The sequence below is a fragment of the Danaus plexippus genome, chromosome 11 (genome assembly GCF_018135715.1).
Source record: "Danaus plexippus chromosome 11, MEX_DaPlex, whole genome shotgun sequence".
Taxonomy (NCBI): Eukaryota; Metazoa; Arthropoda; class Insecta; order Lepidoptera; family Nymphalidae; genus Danaus; species Danaus plexippus.
In genome coordinates this window covers 9,443,063-9,461,999 of record NC_083544.1, presented here as the reverse complement: position 1 = coordinate 9,461,999, position 18,937 = coordinate 9,443,063, and the positions used below count along the sequence as shown (strand labels likewise).

The 18,937-nt window shown below is 31.1% G+C and overlaps 1 protein-coding gene across 2 annotated transcripts; it reads left to right on the top strand.

Moving 5' to 3' along the window:
• Window positions 1-4,714: 4,714 nt before the first annotated feature.
• On the top strand, window positions 4,715-12,300 carry LOC116765811 (ionotropic receptor 75a-like). 2 transcript variants are annotated; one of them, XM_061521969.1, is made up of 16 exons: window positions 4,715-4,842; window positions 6,096-6,252; window positions 6,329-6,498; window positions 6,728-6,878; window positions 7,031-7,126; window positions 7,198-7,277; window positions 7,544-7,671; window positions 7,891-7,948; window positions 8,072-8,187; window positions 8,271-8,479; window positions 8,647-8,694; window positions 8,773-8,957; window positions 9,140-9,275; window positions 9,722-9,884; window positions 9,954-10,148; window positions 10,279-12,300. In XM_061521969.1, the coding sequence occupies exons 2-16, from the start codon at window positions 6,096-6,098 to the stop codon at window positions 10,364-10,366; spliced, it is 1,980 nt and encodes a 659-aa protein (XP_061377953.1). In that variant the 5' UTR covers window positions 4,715-4,842; the 3' UTR covers window positions 10,367-12,300. The 2 variants fall into 2 exon arrangements, 1 of the variants encoding a protein (XP_061377953.1); XR_009752739.1 differs by lacking the exons at window positions 4,715-4,842; window positions 6,096-6,252; window positions 6,329-6,498; window positions 6,728-6,878 and having other exon boundaries at window positions 7,032-7,126; window positions 10,279-10,421; window positions 10,676-12,300.
• The last annotated feature ends 6,637 nt before the right edge of the window (window positions 12,301-18,937 follow it).

Sequence of the window (18,937 nt, the reverse complement as noted above, 5' to 3'; positions counted from 1 at the left end):
AGTAATAATTTCAGTCAAATAAAATGAAAAAACCTAAATGAGTAGGGTTAGTGGTTGCTGTCTTGGATCTTGGCATTAAGTTAAACTAAAACGAAATTAGTAGCTAGAATGTGAGTATCAGTCGGCCTATCAGTACCCTGCATGATGCGGCTTCCGACAAGACAATGCTCTCAGAGTGGAGAACACGTTTGTTGCAGAACTGTCGATAAGTGGAACGCATTCTGAACACGGAACACTACTACAACTGGAACAGGCCTGACGTCCTTCATAACAACGTGTATAAGAAAAATATATTCATCTCAGATACGAGTACTCAGTACATCCTAATCATATTATAAACATGACAGATTGTTTAGATTATGGATGGATGGATATTTGTCTGAGACACTTTCTTTGTAACATATATGATACGTCAAAGTACCATATAAGATATTATTTATTACACAGGAATTGATATAACCGTATTTAGTATGAAGTCACGTGACACAAGCCGTATGGTGCGCTGCCGTTTGGAGTATTAAAATAATTATATGGAAAACCTAATCTACCCTATGGGTGTTTAACGATTAAAATCGTGTGATCAATTTATTTTATATAATGTTAACAAGGTATACAGGTAATATATGTCCATTTGGGGGTACATAAATCGTTCGTCGTCAAAGCGCTGCCCCGCATTGTCTGCACAACGACCACCGCTCGAGTAGAAGTGCTTCCCTCGCTCTCGCAATTTGTCGTAAGTGTGGCTACAAGTGGGCCGTACTATTATTATTTACCTTTAAACTTCGTTGAGTATTCCTTGTTTACTACATTTACTGTTTTATTTTTTTTAATCTAACGGTTTATATTATACATTTACACTATATAATGTATAATATACGTATATATAATATAATAACTAAATTTAATAAAACAAATACATTTTGAATAAATATGTAAACAATTAACATACATTCATAAAATCTAATATTACCATAAATATAAATTTAAATGGATGAAAACATGAAGCCTCCAGTTTAATATCATTTAAAATGTCATAGAAATATCAATATAAATTATGCTAACAGAAATGTTATTATACACAAAGGAAAAAAATATTTCAGAATAAACACGAGGCGCAAATGAAATGACATAATGACGTTCGTCAACATGACGAAGGTAGTAAGAGGCTGGATGTATGTATGTGTGAAGGAGAACAAACATTGATATATTAATATTTAATGTATAAGATAGATTGTGAACAAAAGTTATTTGTGAGCTATTAAGTTAATTGAAGGTTGGAATATCTCATTATAACTATTTTAGACCAATCGATCGAGACATGGCTGGTAAACATATATTGTATTATAATATCAACATAACTTTATCACCACTAACATCACCAACACATTGATAAAGTTTTCATGTCAGATGATAAAGTTCTTATGTCAGATTACTGTCAAAATAAAACTTAGTTCTATTAAACATATACATTTGACTTCTACGTTGTTTATTGTGATACTCCACCGGGGACAGCCGAGTGGGCTTAAAACAAAAAATATTTTGCTCTCATATATGCTATGAAAGTTTGACGAATTATTATTTTTTCAATCGACAATCATAACTTAAGTGTGTACACGACACATATATCACCGAAATAATTGTCTTTGTTGCCCTAACAGAGGTAAGTCAAAGAGAGATAAGAAATTAAAATATGGATAAAATTAAGCAATTATGGTGCAAATCGTTATTCAAACAAGCAAAGTTAAATATTTGAAAAACAAAAAGAATAATAAACAAAGAAAAGAAACAAATTTGCAGTTTGAATTGTATAGGGTGGCAAGCAGAGGTTCCAGGAGAACTACGAAACTTACTTATATGTATTATAATAAAAATTACATATTAAAACTTATAAAATATACCTAAAGGCTACATGTTTGCCCTGATTTTAGGATAGGAATACCATTCAATTGCTTTTCTGGTATCAGGAATCTTCTGGTTCACACGGCTGTGTTCGTTCCGCGGAGTCAGCAGCGTCACTCGTTATATATTTTATCCCTACAACGATATTGCCCTGGCCATGTTCATTTATTTTTTAATATGTTGCCCGTACGTAACAAGTGGAGTAACCTACACTCCTTAATAATATTATTATTGTGGATACTCATATAACTTATACTTACTAAAGTCAATGTACCCTGATGTGCCCTAAATGATTACAACTTCAAAAACTTTCACATATGACAGACAAGTTTTACAACGTACAAGTTACCCACGGGTCAATCGCACATAGTTTGCAACACCAACTAAAAGGGACAATAATCATTAATTCTGTCCAACGAAATCCTTAAGCGACGATAAATGTGGGGGAATTTGTATAAATTATAGCTGCGACACACGGTCGCGGTCACGTCGCAATTTGCGCCCTTGTAAATCAGACCCAGGCCCCTGCTCCAAAAGACGCAAGGATCACGTTAAATACAACTTTCCCAGCACAGAACAGCAGCACGAATTTAAACCAACATATACATTTGGACTAATTATAAATATAAGTAATTGTCATAAATTTAAATGACACCCGCCATGTTCAGAATGTTGTAAACGTTATAATTTCACTAAGCCCTTTACCGAGGCACGTTATTTAATTATACTATTAGCTAGCTTGCCAACTATTCCGGACTTAAAGGCGGAATAACTTGCAAAAAATATAAATAAAACGTTAAAACCACAATTATAAAACCGGAAAAGATTAAAGCGATTCTAAAGGCTAAAGTAATGTTAGTAGCGTTTGATAATCGGTAGGTAAGCATGGAATTGCGAAAAAGAGCAAAACTGAAAAAGCTCGTTGCGAGGGGCCGTGAGAGGGAGGGGTGGGGGGGGGCGAATTAGCATTTATATTGTCCTGTTGCGACGCACACCAGTTCGCCCTTTTGCTTTCATCCGATTCAGATGAACTGCTTCTTACACCGTTGACGATCTGTTAATATTCAAAAGAATAATTTGTGAAAATAAACAACTTGGAGGCTATTAAAAATACAAAAAGTGGTTGTATCTTATTTTTCAGAACTTACGATTCTTTCAAAGTTTTAGGCTTTAACAAATTTTTTTCTTGTATGTTAAACTAATGTAGTAAGTATAGTTACCATAGAAAAGTTAAAAATATATAATTAATCCAAAAAGTTAATGAGTACTCTGAATAAGCCCTCCTTCGTTATTTATATACATTGCCAATTGAAAAAAAACGAGAAGATAAGACAGTAAAATCAATGGTTATTTATTTAATTGTTTCATAACGCGGGTGTGACCAGCGGTGAATGCAATAGTGCAGTGCTATCGGTGCGTTATCTCGGCCGTCAGATACTTATTCTGCCGCTTTCTTTTATGGCGCCGTCTAGTTATCAAGCCGCCTCTAACACAACTCCGTATTGACTAATTGAAAAACTTTAATTTGCCTTTCGCTCAAACGAGTAGATAAATAGAAAATGTTAAATTAAAATGTGCCTGTTTTTTCTCCATGCTCACTTATTTACTTATAAATATATTTTTGATTTATAAATTTTACATTAAATACGTTTCTTCGAAAAGGAAAAATATAGGTTGTATATTATTTTAGCGATGTAGCTACAAAAAGTCACCAGAATTGCTTTCGTGATATTTTTGTCGATGAATTACCAAAACAGTAACACGCACATTAAAAGAAAATAACCAAATATTCATCAGATATATATGTATGTATATATATTTAAAGAAAGACAATAAGTCGCATGGTCAAATAGAGTAACCACCATCACTAGGAGACTCGTACCCGGTACCGTAATATCAAGAAGTGAATTGTTTTCTAAGCTTCTTAAATATTGCTGTCAAAGGGATCTTAAAATATACGAAGTTTAGCTCCTGGTGTTATTGTAAATACAACAAATACATTGTTATAAAGATTCGGTATGAGAATGTCTCGTTACTTTAACTTATTAATGATTTAACTTTAACTTTCTTTATTCAATAGAGTATAGATATAATAGAATATATATAGAGTTTCTTTATTCAATAGAATTATTATGAAAAATAATATATTTTATTCTGTAATATTATAAAGTATCAGTGTTTGTGCCAAGGATTATTATCGTCACCATAAAACAGAATTGTGTCAATAAAGTCGGTTTAAATCGCTTGAAGAAGCGTCACTGACCCGAGGGGACGATTTCTTTCAATAACTGCCGGTAACGCCTTAAGTTAGTCAGTTAACAAGACACTATGATAAAAAACCGGCATTTTAGAGACGTTGAATTATTCAAATTTTCATCGCCACGCTTCTGTAAATTTTAAAGAAAAATTGTGCAGCGTAAATTTTATTCTTGGTATTAACATTAAATGCTTAGTTTGTGTGTATTTTCATTATATTTTTATCTACGTTTTGTTTTAGTAATAATAATAATACTAAAGCTAAATATTTGCAAATTGGAAAACACATAATGAAAACCACATGGAATATATGTAATTATAAATAATGTGAAAAGAATAGAAGACTTATAAAAACCCTTGAAAATGCAAATTATGAACCTTGATCGTAAACATGATTGACAACTGTAATATGACGATCAAACCAATCAAACAATTGACCATAATCTGAGGTAGTTTTGACATGATGCATTTTACATTGCTATTGAATGTTTTTGTCTGTAGAATCTATATAGCTGGCTGAAATCATTCGAGGGCGCAGTTAATTTCCACGCCAGTGAAATAAAAATACAATTTAATTCTCTACTGTATGTAGCTCTTAATGTTTGTAGACAGTGATTCAGTAAAACACAATTTGAATATTTAAAAAAGTGAATTAAAATTGGTTTCGGGGATTTTTTAAATATTAAGGTATTGCGAACTTTATTAATTCCATACTTTCCGGTCTGTAAACAGTCTTCTTATTAAAAATGTGTGATAAGAGTACTTCAAATGCTGAGGCTGTACGTAAATTTAGGTTCTGGTTACTTTGTGATTAAAAATCAACTAAATCTTAAAAAGAATAATTAAGAGAAAATTGCAATGAAAATTTTAAAATTAAATTTTTAAACGATGATGGTACAAAATATATTTTTAATAACATGTATAAATACTTTTGCTTTATACAAATTATTTATAAAGTTTATGAAAGAGAGCCATTTTGTTATTTAATTCATTTTCAATGGCTTAAGAACATCAAAAACATACTTCGATATATAAATGAACACTCCCTTTCGGGACAACATCTGTCAACAATGTTAATGATTTTTGTTTTAAGACCAGTATTCATCACTCTCGAAAACTCTCAAACGAAATTTGGATTTACCTGGAAAATCATTTTAAAGGACTCAATATCTATCAATCTTAATTTATTCTTAATAATTTATTTTAAGAAATCTCTCTCGTCGTCACTTTTTATACTGAAAATATATATATATATATATATGAAAATGCATATCTGCAGGATCTTTCTGATGGGAATCCTCTAGAAATAAGATACTTGAATACAAAAGAGAAATAATGAATAAACTTGGATACAAGGACTAGTTGCGTTACAGTTATGTGTAGGATACGACTTTTTTAGAATGCAATTCATTTGGGTGTGCAGTTTCAAAAATTCAATATTTTACTTTATTCAGTTCGATTCTAGTTTTAGGAATGTAAACAAATGGCAACTATTGAAAGGACAATAGTCCCCGAGAGGCGAATTATTCGTGTAGGATAACTTCTTTGTTGAAAACAGCCATAAAATGGATCGTTATTTATTATCTTTTAGTATTTTAACAGTTTAGATATTGTATTGTCTAAAGCAAAAACGAATATAACAACATAGTTGCAATAAAATGTTTTTCAAAAGAATTATCTCCAGCATATTTTTGATATGATAAATCTTGACTTCAAAGTATGAGCAGATGTCGGTAATATAATCTGCCACCAACCGAAAAGGATTTCATCAGGATAGAAGAAAGAAAAGTGGATGGTACAAATAAAAAAAACAATAAAACTTTTCCGCTAAAATAGTTTTCCCTGAACGTTATTATCAAAGTCTAAGTATAGAGGATATATAAACATTGTTTTAAAAGCAGCACTGTAATTTATAGATAACGAGTTGTGTTTGTTCTTAGATGCGTATCCTGTGCTTGTGTGTAGCGTTGTGCAGCGTTTTTTCTCAAAATGTCGCTTCTATCGATGCAGACCTAGCCGTCGATTACTTCTTGAAAAAACATGTGCCTTTTGTTTGCTATTTGACATGTGGATTACCAAGAATATCCTTTGATTTAGGTAGTACTCAATTTAGGTGTTTACTTATTATTATATGTTAGAGATCCTATAAATAATGACCATTTTAAATTTAAAGCGCAACACAACAAGTTGGTAAAAGCTTTTCTTCGTAGCAATATAAGAATCTCATTAATGCGTGTCGAGAAACACGCATTGGATTTAAATAAGAATTTACATCAATGGACGTTTCCAATCGGAGTACTGATGGATGGTTCCTGTAACGGCATTTCGAATGTTCTGGAACAGGTCATTGTTTTATTAATTCAAACATTGTTGAGTTAAAAAAAATCATAATTTAAGTTAGAAATTATAGAATGTTTCATTCATCGATTCAAGTCAGGGCAGGACAGTGGATTCAGTAAAGGAGGCTTAAGGTTCGAAGCCATCTCATATCGATGAATTGTTCATAGTATATTTTCTAATTTAAATATAAGCTATTATTTGCTCAATTTTTTATCAAAATAAAATAAATCAGGCTTCAAGATCGGCATTGTTTGATGACGGGCACATGTGGCTAATATTTAAGAACATGAACGAGAAACGTAGAGGCGATGTCCGAATTGAAAACCTATTACAAAATTTAAATTTAAGTATCAATACAGATATAGTGGTGGCTCTGAATACAGGTAATTAAAGAAAAATAAAGAATATGATAAGAATTGATTTTACATAAATTTAAGAAATAGTAGTATCGTTGTTGGCGGTATTAGGCCCACAGCATGTGACTGTGATAGAAACGTCACATTATATATTTCCGATACTCCTTATTTTACAGAAGACACAGATATCCAACTAATGGATGTATTTAACTTCGGAAAGATCCAAGGTAACAATTTAGAGAAGAAATTCATAGGAACATGGAGTCCGGGAAGAGGTGAATAATTTTTAGATAAAATATTCATAGCTCGGGGCAGTTTGGCGCTGATTCGTGTTTCACAATTTCAGGTTTGAACATTTCGTTGAGCAGATTCAAATATTATGATCGTTGGGATTTGCACAATTTGACGCTGAGAGCCATAACCGTGGTGAATATCATTCGTATATTTTATAGAAAGTTTCACTACCTTTTGTATGCGGTTTCATGAGCTCGGTTTAGACGAAATTGTAATACAGTTTCACGAGAACGACAAAATCTCATCTGGATAGCACCTTTTATTTGACATAATATTTATCTTAACAATTAAATGTTTTGTAGGAAAGCAAATTCATAATCTTTAAAATATACGAGTATTAACATAAATTTCCACTAATAAAATAATGGCTAGATATTTTATGGCAGTTAAATATTTAGGTTCTAGGAGCACCTCAGGGCTATGATCCCGAAATGATTTTACAACCTGGATATGATTGGCGAGTAGCTTTAATAACAAAATCCGCGGCCCAGTTGCTTGCTATTATCAGGGAAAATCATAATTTCAGGTATTTTGGTTATCCATCACATTGTATTTATTTTATTAATCTTAATTTTATCCAATTCTATATATTCTTTAAAGATTCACAGCTCTTTTATAGTTACTACTATATGAATTAACAATTCAGCTACATTTTAAATAATTAAGTGCTTATTTATTTTAATTACAGCTTATAAAAGTTGAGCTCCATTTTTAAGTTACGACATGAAATGAAATTAATTTCCAGATTCAATTACACCATAGCTGATCTCTGGGTTGGATCTCCATTGAAGAACAGTACTTTGGTAGATTATTTTTTATTTTGCAGAAACTTTTATGTAATTTCTTTAATCATAGTACTTACATTGTTATAATTATTCTTATGCACTAGTTTTAATCACTTCATGATTTTTACTTATTATTTTTAGGGTGTGACCAATTCAATATACTGGGGAGAGCAGGATATTTCTTTTACAAGCTTGCGAATGTTCTCACCATGGATGGAATGGGTTGATCCATTTTTTCCACCAACAACTAAATTAGAGTATATGATTTTTATACATTTTTTTTGTACATTATTAAACATTTATAATTTATACTAAGCTAACTTTAATGGTGTTCTTTTAGAACGAAATTCTTCTACCTCATTTTAGACAAGGGTGTAGGTAACTATGAGAATCGTTTTCTTACTCCGCTGTCATCTGGAGTGTGGTGGTGCACAGCGGTGGCGAGTGTCGTCTGCGTTTCAGTGCTGGCCGTTACGGCTGTCTTAGAAGAAAGAGACGAACCGGGACTATACGCGTTATTCAGCGTCTTTGCTGTTATTTGTCAACAAGGTAAAGTACGGTATCAAGATTAGTATAAAAATAAATGAATTCGGCTATTTTTTATGAGACATAATATGACATAAACAAAACTTTATATTGTGATTGGGTAGCCTAATGTTTATTATTAAGCATTATTCTTGTAAAAAATATTATTATGAGACAATAAGTTATTTCAGCTTACGAAGATGGTGTACAACTATTTGATGAATTTTCATCTAGCCAAGGTACAGACAGACATTACATGAGTTACTGATAATTATCGTAATTTCAAAACTCTTTAATAATTTAAACATCTTTTTAAGGTCGTCGTCTTATTCTTCTTGTAGTGGGGTTAATGAGCATGTTGCTATATAACTACTATACTAGTAGCGTTGTCTCGTGGCTACTGAACGCCGCTGCACCCACCATGTCAAACATAGACGAGCTGATTGACAGCGACTTTGAGCTTGTCTTCGAGGATACTTCATATACCAGGGGCTGGCTAAATGTATTACAACTCAATTTTAACATGCCTTTTTATACTAAATATATAATTAAATAATTACTGAAAATTTATGTTATTTGTAAAAAGAAGTCATTTTCAACATAAAATGTTAAAATCGTCCCATTCCTAGTCCGACAGTAAGGAAATATCTGAGATACTTGAATAAATGGGTCATACTTTTTCAGAATCCTGGATTTTTCTACTATAGCGGTTTGAAAAATCCGAAAGAAGATATACTAAGAAATAGAGCGACAGTCACAAAGCGCACTACGAAACTGTTGCAGACCGCCGCTGAGGGGATGGAGCTCATTCGTTCAGGCGGTTCAAATAATTTATTTTATGACTGCGAATTTGAACCTGACTCCTGTTTGAATTATCCAACAGAACTCTGGTTTTAAATATGGAATACGATTCGTAACGATCAGTTATCAATAGATCTTCTATTACCTATTTATAGATGCACATCTCGTCTCGTGATCACGGTTGCTGCAAAGTAACCGAAACGTCGGGAGTATGTAGTTTTTTAAAAATAATAAAAACGCGAAGTAATCCGAAAATATTAGTTTAATTTAAATGAATACTCGCGAAACTCTTAGTTCTGATTATCAAACTGTGTAATTGATTTGAAGAAATTCGGACGATGGCTGTCTGTTACTATCATTTCTACTTATTTCTTCTTTAATCTTTATATATCTATGTTGTAAAATAAATATAAGTAATTGTTCTATAAGGCTCATTATTAAAATGTATTTTAAAAACGCTTACAGACTACGCCTTCCACACGGAACCTTACACAGCGTATCAGGCTATATCCAGAAGCTTCAAAGAAAAGGATATTTGTACCCTTGGGTCTTTACAAATTATGATTCCGGCAAACACTTACATTGTGGGACAGAAACGAAGTCCGTATAAGAAATTCTTCGTTTGGAGGTCTTTTAGATTATAGAATCATATACGGAAATACTGCAAAATTTGTTATTTAATAAATGCTGATTACAGTCTAATGCGGCTCCTGGAACGTGGCCATACCTCCGCCGTGCGAGCGCGAGCCAGTGGCGTCACACCAATCTGTTCCGGAACTGTTCCAAGAGCACTTGCTCTCGGACAAGCGGCACCAGCTTTTGCAATCCTAGCTCAAACTGCTGTTGTGTCCTTCATTATTCTTTTATTCGAGATATATTGGCACAGACGAAGGTATGCCTACCAATACAGATTTATTTCTGCGATCAAGAAATTAAAAAAAAAACAAGTTTATTTATTATCATAAAAAATAAAATGGCATTTAATAACGTACGGGGTTGTCATCTATCAATATTATTTTCAGGAGTCACGACAAAAAACAAGTGAGAGTACTTAATAATCGCGCACATAACGCGCAAGAGGTAGGGAAGAATGATTCCCTGAGAGTATAAAAAACAATAAAGGGAAGAAATTTGACGGCCCCCGTGAGCGAGTGGCCAGTTAAAGGTCTTACAAACATAACTATTAAGACGTCATTTTTTTTTCATTACGCATTCGCCTGGTATGGTTAATATGATACACAAGATCTTTTTAATCTATTAATATTCACGATAGCTTTACGAGTTTAAAAATAAAATATAAACATTGCAAGAATTTGAGTTTCAAATATTTGATATCATTTTAATAAGTAATTAATAATGTATAGAACGAATTTAAAAAGTAAGTTCTATTGTATGAATTAGACGTTTATAATATTGTAGAAGCTTATAACACTCGGTGAATGTGAAGCATCTCTAAAGCGTTTGAGACACGGGCCGTTGTGAGTAATGGCGGCGCGTCGGCGAGCTATCTAAATCGCGAGTTATAAACGACGCTATCAATTCTTGTTTACTCCCGAGGGGCGAGCGCCTTCATTGAATACCGAATTCACTTAGTCTAGTTACATTCAAGCGCTTGTTTTTTTTGAGCTGTTTGAAGTTGTTTCCAATATGCTTCGGATCGTTTCAGTCGTTTAGTTTTCTTATTTATAAAAACGATTACGTTTTTGTACTAAAAAGTATAAGTACTTTCTATGACAGATTTGTGTAAGCAATATAAAATCCTATTCATTCGTTTCGAAAGAAAATTAAATGTAATTTTATTGCACCACAAATCTAGCCTGTGACAGTAGACAATGATGTAAACACTATATACGTAAATGTATTTAAGAAAAATAATATGTAGTCATATTCTTATTACATTTATTAAATAAATAAATTGATCTTGTATTTTAATATTTAATGATAACATAGTTATCGACTAAAAGCTTTGTAATAGTTTTATGGCGAAACTTTTATTTGTTTTGATGAACACATAATGTATGAGGACAACATACTAAACCACTAGTCTGTACTAAAGGGTTGAGTGGGACTTTAAAATACATAATTTATTTAAACCGGTACATAAATAAGTAGCAATATCACTCCGGGGAGCTGGCGACCATTTGTGATGATGTAACTTTTGCACTCACTGTGATAGTTCACATTGTAGATGCTATATAATAAGATATGCATTATGACAAGCAGTTCTTTAAAATAATCTGTGGATTTTGTTATCACATAAAAGACGACTAACTAAACTAAGTTACTAATTCTAATATAATCTCTTGGAACCCATCCTCTGGTTGTATAATAGTCAGAAAGCATTTACTGTTGAAGCTCTAGGACAGTTAAGTGTCTTCAAAAATTAAACGTCTGCCGTATTAATAACGTTCTCACGTAGTGGAATTGCATTTGCATGTAAATGGGAGTGTCGCCTGTTATTTTATATTAGTAAGCTACAAGGAAGTTTGTCTTTGACGATGAATCTGTATTTTTCATTTCCAGCTTTATGGAAAAGGATCCTTCTCAATATCTGTTGCTAAATATAATATTAACTACACAAAAGGTCCTAACGATAGGATGTGATAGTAAGAAAGTTCATTTTGACAACGTTTTCAACCATTTAGTTATATTTAGCATTCAGTTATATGTGTGATTTAATTTTTTTACTTGAATTATATAATATATGTATGAAGGCATGTATGTTTTTTGAACGAGTCCCTAGCATGTCTTTATTATAACAGATTTTGTCTGATAACGCTAAGTAAATGGCAAGGGTATTGATAACATCCGACCGGGTTAGAGGCAGTGATGCGTGGGAATGGAGCCGTCCTTTGGAGGGTTCAGTTATTGTTAGTAAACGATAGGCTTAGTAACATTACATATTTACATACCCTGCACACAGAAAACAAAATTTACTAGAGTCGATATACTTAATGACGAAATAATAATAACAAAAAATATCTTCATTAACATCATGAATTTAATCTCCAAAATACAACGAACCATTTTGTATTTATTTTTAATTACCCTTCTTCAAAATGTAATATTTCTCCGAAACGCAATATTCATGGTTTGTTATGTTAATGGAGCAAGAGTTTAATATGTGGCGTGCGATTGATAATTTAAAATATATTTCAACAAAGTAAAATTAAAACTCATCGAAATTGTTCGTATTTAGCCAAACATGAAAAATCGTAGAGATTAATTTTCAGTGACATAAATTCTGGGTAAAGTACACCTTTACCATAACGTAGACTGTCTGACATAATTTGTTATACAATAGTCGTTAAATCGTAGCAATTAACAATCTGCTGCCGTAGATCATTTCACGGAATCTTCGTATAATTAACAACGAAAGAATCTCTACCAAATTATGGAGGTATTAGTGTAAGTTTTCTTAGCTAATTGAATATTCGTACGAGATTCCGTTCGCTGGCACGAATATTGAAGCGTAATTGAAAATTGATTGCAATATTATTGAATATTGTACATTTTGATTATATGTTGAAATTTACTTTGGCGGGAATGAGAAATTTGTGGATTTAACTACAGTTCTGTTCAAATTTGAAGAAGCCTGACGGTTTCGTAAGACGTTCTAATTAACACAACTAATTAATTCATGACTGAAAAATTTACTATTTTTAGAAACATTTGGCATGCTGTTTATACTGAGAACAATATGTTTATTAAGGTAAAAAAATTGTTATGATGATTGATGATTTTTTAACATAATTGCACGAAAATTACCAAGTGTTTTATTGTTCACTAATTGGAGAAAGGTGTTTCCTTCGAAGTCTCCTCATCCTCCTGGCTGCATTCACCGCCTGCATTCGATTGGAGAAACTTTAATAATGGTTGTTTAATTCTGGCTAATTACCGTTTAAGTTTTACTGAAAATTTTCTAGTGGCAATATATACTTTGTTCTCTAGAGTTTTTGGTTGATGCTAATAAAAATATTAAAATTAAAGTTCAGTTTCAATGAATCATTGCTATCAAAAATAATATAAGGAAAACAAATATATATTGAAGTCACCATAAATAACAGAAATATTTCCATCAAAACTGTATTATTCACTTCATATTTGACAATGGCGTATAAAAATTTTACAACCCATAAAATTCACTGACAATATTGAGTTCCAATCTGCCGGACGTTTGTATTATGCTGTGTAAATAATGACCAAAATATTGACAGTTCATTAAATAAAACTATGGAAGTGCGGAAGAATTTTAAATAAGAAGTTATTTTCATTTAAAGTTTTAAGTAGAGTAGTAAAAGACATTTATTTAAAAATAAGATTGATCGTCAAATAGATATGAAACGGCTATTGTTTATAAACTATACCATATCATTAGTGAAGTCGGTAATTACTTTCTAAAACATAACCAGTATTATTAAAATAGATACATATGTCGATTTTTTTTAAAGAGGCTTATCCGTGAACAAAAATAAGTGTCATATAAATTTCATATGTCACTTTAAGGTAATATAATATAAAAATGTCAAAAAATACTGAAGGATTAATATTGTAGGAACAAATCAAAATGTCATTCCATATAAGAGTAACTGGAATTTGTTTTCAAAATCTAAATTGCTAACAGATACAAACAAAGCGAACAAAAGCGCTTATGGCGTAATAAATCAAAGTTGTAAATCAGTGGGTCCTGCGAAATGTAAACCGCACAACATTAAAAGTTGTTTGCCAGTAGTAGGCCCGCGGCTAAAACGTCAGCTTTTCACTTTGTTAGGATTTTATATTTGAACGTTGATGCGTGGGTGATAAGATAAAGCGATCGACAGGTTTATAATAAAAAAATTACAAGAGTGACATCTCAAACAACCATGCAAATAATTGTTTTTTATAAAAATATAATATGTATTCTTATATTATATTGATTCCTGTGAATATTCCTTGTGCCTAGACCTAAATGACTATAAAAAGTTATGAGTTTGGAATAATAATTAAGTTTGAAATCCACGCCGTAGCTTGTGGCTTGGACTTCAAGTCGCTCATTGATCTCTCTTCTTACTGAAAGGGTTCACGTCTAAGCCTCTATAGGTCGCTCCAAAAAAGCTTTGTTAGATAAGACTGGTTTGGGCCAATCTTTTTCAAAAGCCCCGTTATCAATTTAATCATCAGATACTTTTATGAGGATTTTTTACAGAACTTAGTGAAGGGTCAAGTAACTCCAGAGTTAAACAAAACTTAATTTGCCATAAAATTTCAAACTTTTCAGTAAACTTTTAATATTGATCAATGAAAAAAGTTTTACATGGTAACGACTTTTATTACATCTCTATAAATTAATCAAAGAAACATATTGAACCAGTCAAAGATAGTTTAAATATTTTAACACTAAGTTTAAAATATATGTGAATAAATTTATACATAATTTAATCTTCTTTAACTTGACCATTTTCGTGTCTAGCTTTCGGACTGTTTGATATATTTTAATGTCTTTAAATATCAAAAGACAGTGAAGTCGGCATCGATAGGACAGAATTAATAAGACTAAGTATATAATGGATTAGCTTCTTAAGAAGCTTTTAATAAAATATACTGAAAAAGATGGTGAATAAATGGACTTGATATTTATGTTCTCTCTATGTAATAAAACTCAAAAGCATTACGTTAATGGTATATGACCGAAAGCCTAGTTCAGTACCCTTAGTACGAGTGGAAATAAGTCAGAATAGACACGGGTAGTTTCCATGTATTTCATTCATAAAACTTCTCGTGTGATTAATCCAACATTAATTCATAAATGGTAAAAGTTAAAACTGTCAATGTTAAGTTCAATAATGACCAATCACGCTGAGGTTATCACCATTTATAATTCCGTTTTTATTGTTAAGTAAATGAAAGATAATCATCCTGTTTGAGTATTTGTAAGGTTCATTATTATTTATTATTTTAAAATAATTATGGTTTATAATAAAGTTTTATGAAGGAGGCTTCAAGATAGTAAAAATACAGCTACAATATAAACGTGTTACCGTTATCCAAACAAACTCATGAAACTTTTTAATTATTTAAAATCACATACCTACATCAAGTATAGACACTTATTCATACAAAGTATTTGTTGATTGTCTTTATGTGTGTGTGTGATGAAAATATCTATTTTTTTTATTTGAAGTCACATTAAACGTGTGGTCTCAAACTATGTTGTTTAATTAATTCTTTACTAATCAAATACATGTTATAGTGATTTAAGTTTATTCTTCACTGTTTTTGTTTTTGTTTTTTTTCTCTGTTATATACATTTTTATTAAACTTAGCGTGCGTTTTTAACAGGACTCAATTAATTTATTTTTAAGTTTTGTCCCACGTCCGCTATCACAAGAGTTATATTATCTGCAACTTTATTTCTATTACCAAAATATTTATTGAAAAATAATGAAAAAAAAGTAGCAAACAGGAATAAATCTCTTTTTTTAACCAATTGGCTTTTAAGCGTAGTGGCCTTTTTGTGATCATATTAAATTAAAAAAACGTGACAGAAGTTTTCAATAGGGTTTTATATTAATACTATTCAACGCACCTCAATAGTTGTCGAGACACTTGTAGTAACAATAAAGAAGCATCAAAATAAATGATTGAAAGTTATTTCAAAGATAATTTACACACAATCACACCAATCCAATTCCTATTTCTCTGCAGCCTAGACCATCGCAGACAGTGATATAACAATTTTTTTTAAAACATAATATGTGATATCTACTTCTGGTATCATAAGTCATGAGGATGTGGTAGATTATGAATGAATATTACTATTTGAATAAAATTATAATATAAACTATTTGAATACTAAAAAGTAACTGAGAAAGCTGAGTGTAATGGCGTTTTTATCATATCTTTTCGGGTATCCCAGAACCAGATTGGCATCAGAGCGCTGTAAAACCTGGGTAAATTAACGACTTTAAACAAATTTATAATAAAATAATTTATTAAAGATTGTTCTACAAAACTGCTTTGATATTATTTTATATTAAAATGATAAAAAAAAAATCGTTATAATTGTAAAAATATGTTTATAAATCCTTTTGCGCCCCTTCTTATCAAAAAATTAAATTGTTTCCTTTGAACAGCGCGACTCAAAATAACCTTCCAATAAAGTATTGAGCACAAGCGAACACATCATAACAAAGAACAGGATAGTCAAATTGTTTTATATATCACATAAAATTATGAGATCAATTATCGCCAAAGTTATAATATTTTACTCTATATAAAACTGAAAGTACCCCATATTATATGCAACAACAACAAATCAAAGCACAACTTACATACTATAATGTTTTGAAAATAATAAAATAAATAAGTAAGATATATTATTACAACATTTTGTTATTATTTCTTACTATATAAAGGATCATATTTATTTAGTGTCTACAGTAGAGCATAATCATTTCATTATTTGATATATGTAAACAATGTTATGATACGTACACATTTAAGGCTCTTTCTGGGCTCACCTTGAGGGGTAATTGTTTCTTAACACCTTATTACTTTTAGCTTCGCAGCCATAATACCAAGAATCTAATATTACGTAGAAAATTAATTTTCCTCAATCATTCTTATTTTTTATCTACAGTTACATACAGTACTCAGTTTAACTATGAATGAATGTAAAATATAAGATAGTACTTGAATTGTTATATCGAAATAGATGTTTGTAATGCGCCTTAGCTGCGTTATTGAGAAGGTGACCTTCTCATACACCCTCGAAAAATATTTAAAATAGCCATCTTGTATTGAAAAAATATTACATATTATCGTTATCTAATTTATTTATTTTAGGTAATCTATCTTACAAGATATGTTCTAAAAGTCTCTTGTATTTATTTGGTAATGTTTGTATTATATTTACGATCTTTTTATTTCTCTGGTTTGATCATTTATTTTGAGTATATTGAAAGGATTTTAATAACGGGTACGGTGTATGAAGGAGGCAGAGCTAGAGTATACAAAGAGTGTACGCGGCTATTAAATGCGATATTGTTTCGGACGGACGGTAGAGGGTCGCATGAATCATTTATAAATGTAAATTACGATTGATATAGCCAGCGATTATTCACGTTCCTATCTTTGACGTATCAAAGTCGGATCAGTCGCTTAATGTTTTGTTACAGTAGCTGTACTCTGTGTATTTATGTAGGGCTTTGGTGATATTCATTGGAAATTACTACTATGATAAATGAGTTTTATAGAGTTTTAACAATGAGAAAAAAACTTTCATTTGGAGAGATTCCGATGGATGAATGCTATTAAAATATAACGAACGACCTGACGGTATTGACTGTCAGTCGCGTTAGGAAACTTCCAGCCACCTGATTGGCGGTAACATTACAAAATAATTTCTTACTTATACACACAACTATTCTTCATCCAGGTCAATATATGAAGACGTCAGTTTGAACGGTTACTTCTAGTTCCATTTTATGTTTTCTGTAGGAAAATATTTAAAACTTTCATTATAATTCCTAACACTAGAACTCTTAATTTATTTTTATATTAGTCTAATGAGATCTAAGACTTTCGCGAATTTTATTCATTTAAGTTAAACTAATATTTTTCGGATATATCATTCACATCTCGTCTGCCCGTGATCACGGTTGCTGAAAAGTAACCGAAACGTCGGGAGTATGTAGTTTTAACAAAAAATAAAGCACGCGTAGTATGTATGTATATCCGAAAAATATTAGTTTCTTTTGAATATATTAGTTTAATTTTCAAATATAGAACCTTGCTATTTGAATCATATTTAAATTGATACCCGTTTTTGTTATTTTATTCTTTTCCCCCTTTTTTATGTTTACTTAACAAGCATTCGATCGGATATTTTCACAGCTACCATTAACTGTCTGATACTATAATTAAATACAATTTAAAATAATTTACCAACTTCTAAATGAAAGCTTCACTTTACTACAATTACGTTTTATTTTTTAAGATTAAGTAGAAATCTAGATGTTTTTCCATAATTTTCTTTCGTATAACACTTTTGGAAATACCTGTAATAAGCTTTCAAGTTTCTCAGCTTGTAATAATATTTAATCTTTTTCTTAATACATTTGGCTATTTTACAATTAAATGATAAAATGAAGAAACAACTACAAAACATTGAATTTATTTAAAAATATCACATGAAAATTGTTGAATTGATTCCCTTACTTCTCATGCAACGAAAGTTTGTACGTGACTGATTATAATTATGTGAAAAATACAGATAAAAATAATTTAGACATTTTATTTTAAGGATTGAACCGGCTTTTGTTTTATAAATGTCTAAAGCGAGACTTTCTTCAACTAATACGTATTCACCTTCTATATATACAGTAAAATATAAATAATTAAGACGGTGTTATAAGACGCTGAAATAATAGTGTATTTTGGTTTTCAGTCAAGTGGACAGATAGACTGATTTGACTAATTTCACTTGTGATCTTTCGAAATTTCATTTTCCTCAAAGGAAGAAGATAGTTACAATGAAACCTATAATCTTGATTTTTAACGTCCTCAGACCAAGACTTTCCTAATGTAATGAGTTGCTAATGTTCCTAATGTATTTCTAAAGAGTTGCTGTGCGAGTACAATGTGACAAATTATTATCATGTGAGTATTAAGGCTGCTGAGAGTATACACACGCTTTAT

Excerpts from the sequence above, each read along its gene's own strand:
- LOC116765811 (XM_061521969.1), top strand. The coding sequence starts at position 6,096 with ATGCGTATCCTGTGCTTGTGTGTAGCGTTGTGCAGCGTTTTTTCTCAA. Across the intron at positions 7,278-7,543 it reads CGCTGAGAGCCATAACCGTG|GTTCTAGGAGCACCTCAGGG; the intron begins GTGAATATCATT and ends TTAAATATTTAG. Across the intron at positions 7,949-8,071 it reads CATTGAAGAACAGTACTTTG|GGTGTGACCAATTCAATATA; the intron begins GTAGATTATTTT and ends TATTATTTTTAG.